Source organism: Musca vetustissima, unplaced genomic scaffold (assembly GCF_032173495.1).
Source record: "Musca vetustissima isolate MV318-11 ecotype Yass unplaced genomic scaffold, APGP_CSIRO_Mvet_v1 utg9728, whole genome shotgun sequence".
In the NCBI taxonomy this organism is placed as follows: domain Eukaryota; kingdom Metazoa; phylum Arthropoda; class Insecta; order Diptera; family Muscidae; genus Musca; species Musca vetustissima.
Window position 1 is genome coordinate 15323 of NW_026885357.1, and position 3460 is coordinate 18782.

General features: G+C 38.6%; 1 protein-coding gene across 1 annotated transcript; it reads right to left on the bottom strand.

Moving 5' to 3' along the window:
* Window positions 1–839: 839 nt before the first annotated feature.
* LOC133332575 (fork head domain-containing protein crocodile-like) lies at window positions 840–2511 on the bottom strand. The gene is given in 2 exon segments (XM_061540948.1): window positions 840–1187; window positions 1189–2511. Coding segments are annotated over 2 exon segments (1671 nt in total).
* Between the last annotated feature and the right edge of the window lie 949 nt (window positions 2512–3460).

The window sequence follows — 3460 nt, forward strand, 5'->3', positions numbered from 1 at the left end:
TATGTTTTTAATTTGTGTTGTTACTTATTTATGTAATTATAATTAATATTTATACAATGAGTTGTTTTTTTTTGTACAGTTAGCAATCATTTGAAGGAAATTCGAGGAAATGAGATACAATTGTTACTTTTTTGTACATTATAATTAAATATATATTTTAGAACAAATAATTAAACAATTAAATTGGGTTCCAATTTTTTATGTAATGATAATGTTTTTTTTTTATTTTTAAATGTAGCCGTCATTTTTTGAATTAAACATAAATTAGAACCGTGGGATATGCACAAAAATGGTATAAAGAAAATACATTTATTACTAAAGACTAGCTTCATTTTTAACAATTAACTCAACATTTGTTATGGAACAAAAAACATTTAAAAAAGATTTAAAAATTCAAATTAAATTCTTAATAAAATGTTGCTAGTAAAAAAAGTTGAGTACAGCGTCGGTAAAAAATACAAATTTATGATTGTTTTAAATATCTTCACATTTTTTAAAATATTTTTCTCTTGCCTCATTCAATTATTCCTTCTCTACACCTCTCTACTCCAACTCAAATGACTGCTTTTCAAAGAAATGAAGAAAATATTTAACTGATGTTTAGCTTGTCTTAAATTTAATTTGCAAATATTTACAAAATTTTTGTTTTCGATTTTTTTTTTACAACAAAAATATACAAAATATAAATGCTTTGGATTTCCTAAGCATCCATCGTCTGAGTACGCACAAACACACACACACACGCAAGCTTAAAAAACAATCTCCTTAAACTTGCTTATGGTTTCTGTTCACTTCAAGATTTCCCGGCTTCCACGAAGGAAGTTTTAGCCGCTGGCATCTTAAACTCCATATTTAATACCGTAATCCTGATAATGACCCACATGTGACCTATAGTGCGAGAGATTACTTAGATTACCGAGATTTCCCAAATTCCCGCTTAGAGCGTGATGATGGTGGTGATGATGATGCGAACTGATTAAGGCAGCAGCGGCAACATTCGATGAGGCAACAGCTGAACTTGATACGGCAGGAGCTGGTGGACTGGCCGATTGGATGCTACCCGCCGGACTGCCGGTGTCCATGTGACAAACTTGATTCTGTTCGAAGATCATATCACGAAAACCCAAGGAAGTGTGACCGGCCGCTGACAGGGAATTGGGGCTACCGGTTACCGTCGAATGGGTGATGATGATGCTGCTGATTGTTGTTATTATTTGAATTGTGGCCTCCATTGTTGTTGCTACCCAAACTGGTGTTATTGCCATTTGTCTGTTGGGTAGGTGTACCATTGACCGATGAGGAATTATTCAAGGGTTCTGAGGGTGGTGTCTCTGGGGTATACCAACCGCCATGAGCCGGACCATGAGGTGTAGAAATGGTTGTGGGCGAATTACCCGATGAGGTGGTTGTGGTTGTACCCGAACTTATGCCACCCAATTGCACACCATTGTGACTAGCACCGCCGGGTGTCAGAGGATGGCCATGCGGAACATGATGATGATGGCGCAATTGTTGGGCATGATGGGCAGCGGCAGCATGGTGAGCGGCATGCATTTGATTGGAGGCAGCCACACTAAGATTCTCATCATTCAATGGATGATGGGCATAGGAATAGGCGCTGTGATGTAGGCGAGGATTGTAGACATTCATCAGGGAATCGACAGTAAAACCGGGATGATCCACAGCCCCAGCGGCAGTTAAGTGATTCATTTGGGCCAGACTGTCATGACAGGAATTGAGAACACTCAAGCCGGCAGCCATGCTATCCTTGCCCGTCAGGCAACCCAAATCCATGCTCAAAGGTTCCTTTTTGAAGTGATGACCCACGGCGGCATGATGGGCAGCAGCAGCATGATGGGCGGCATGGGCATGAGCCATGTGCTTGGCATCAATCAAACCATTGGCAGTCATGATTTTCAGCGGCTTGATTTCCGCTAGTTTTTCATTCATCATAGCCTGGCGTTTCATGGCCTCCTCCTTTTCGCGTAAGACATCCTTCTTCTTGAAACGGCGACGTCTACGCAAGAAGGAGCCGTTATCGAACATGTTATAGGAATCGGGGTCCAAAGTCCAATAGGAACCCTTGCCCGGCTTCTTATCGTCACGGGCCACCTTAACGAAGCATTCGTTGAGGCTGAGATTGTGGCGTATCGAGTTTTGCCATCCCTGTTTGTTGTCACGATAATAGGGGAATCTTTCCATGATGTATTGATAGATGCCGTTTAGAGTAACCTTTTTGTCGGCGGAATTTTGTATGGCCATGGCAATTAGAGCGATGTAGGAATAGGGAGGTTTGACAATTTCCTTGTTTTGATGAGGAGCTCCTAGGCCATAGGCTGTGGCAGGATATGAATAACGGGAATATTGATCATAGGCATAATGGGCAGCAGCGGCAGCCGATGCCGTGGTCATGGCTCCAGCTGTGGCAGCAGCAGCTGCGGTTGAAGGATAGCCGGCGGTTTGGGCGTAATGACGGGAAAATGAATTTTGATCGGTAAATAGGGTATGCATGGTAATAATTTTTGTTGTTGATGTTGTGATTTTTTTAAAGATGGAAATGTTGTTCAATTTCACAAATTTTAATTTGTTTCCTCAATTTGTTTTAATTAAATTTTTTTCAGCATTATCTTATGTATTGTTTCTTTGAGAAAATTTAGATTTTTTTATTTTCAGTATTTCCAATAACTGTTAAATATTGAAACTATCGGTATGTTTTTATATTATTTGTAAAAATGTTTTTTTTCGCACTTCTCACTTTTTATAAAAATTTACATTCGTTATTTTTTTCACAGTTTTTTTAATTGTATATATAATTTTTGTTCAATTTATTTATTTATTTTTTTTTTTTTTGCAAATAAAATTATTATTTTTTTCTAATTATTCGCATAAATATTTATTTTGTCTTTATTATTTTTAAAAACACGCTATGTATTTTCTTTGCGTTATGCCGTAGGAAAAACACAAGGTTTTTTCTTTTTAATTGTAATGAAACTAGTCTTGTGATTTTTTATTATTATTTCTTTGGCCACTGACTGATTTGTTGCGTTACAACTCCTTGCGTTGCGTTCACGTTAGTAACACGTCAGACACTGAATCTGTGACTGAAACAACATTTGCCATGAGTCAGTACGGATACATGAAAATCTCTACACACCGTACCCAAAGACATCAATGGCAACAAAAACACACATACACACACGAGGAAAAGCACCCGCACAATTCAATCCCATAGTGATCATGTTTGGTGATATGTGTGTGTGTCCGTTTGTGCATGGCTGGCTGCTTAGAGGGTGCTCACAGGCAGGCAGGCAGTCAGCTAGCTTAGCCATTCACAGGCTCTTGTCAATGATTGGGAGAAATGAAAATGATGATGGGTGTTGTTTTTATAACATTGTTGTTGTTGTTTTTGCTTTGTGTGGCACAATTTCACCACTGTGTGGCTGGGAACATGCACCACGAA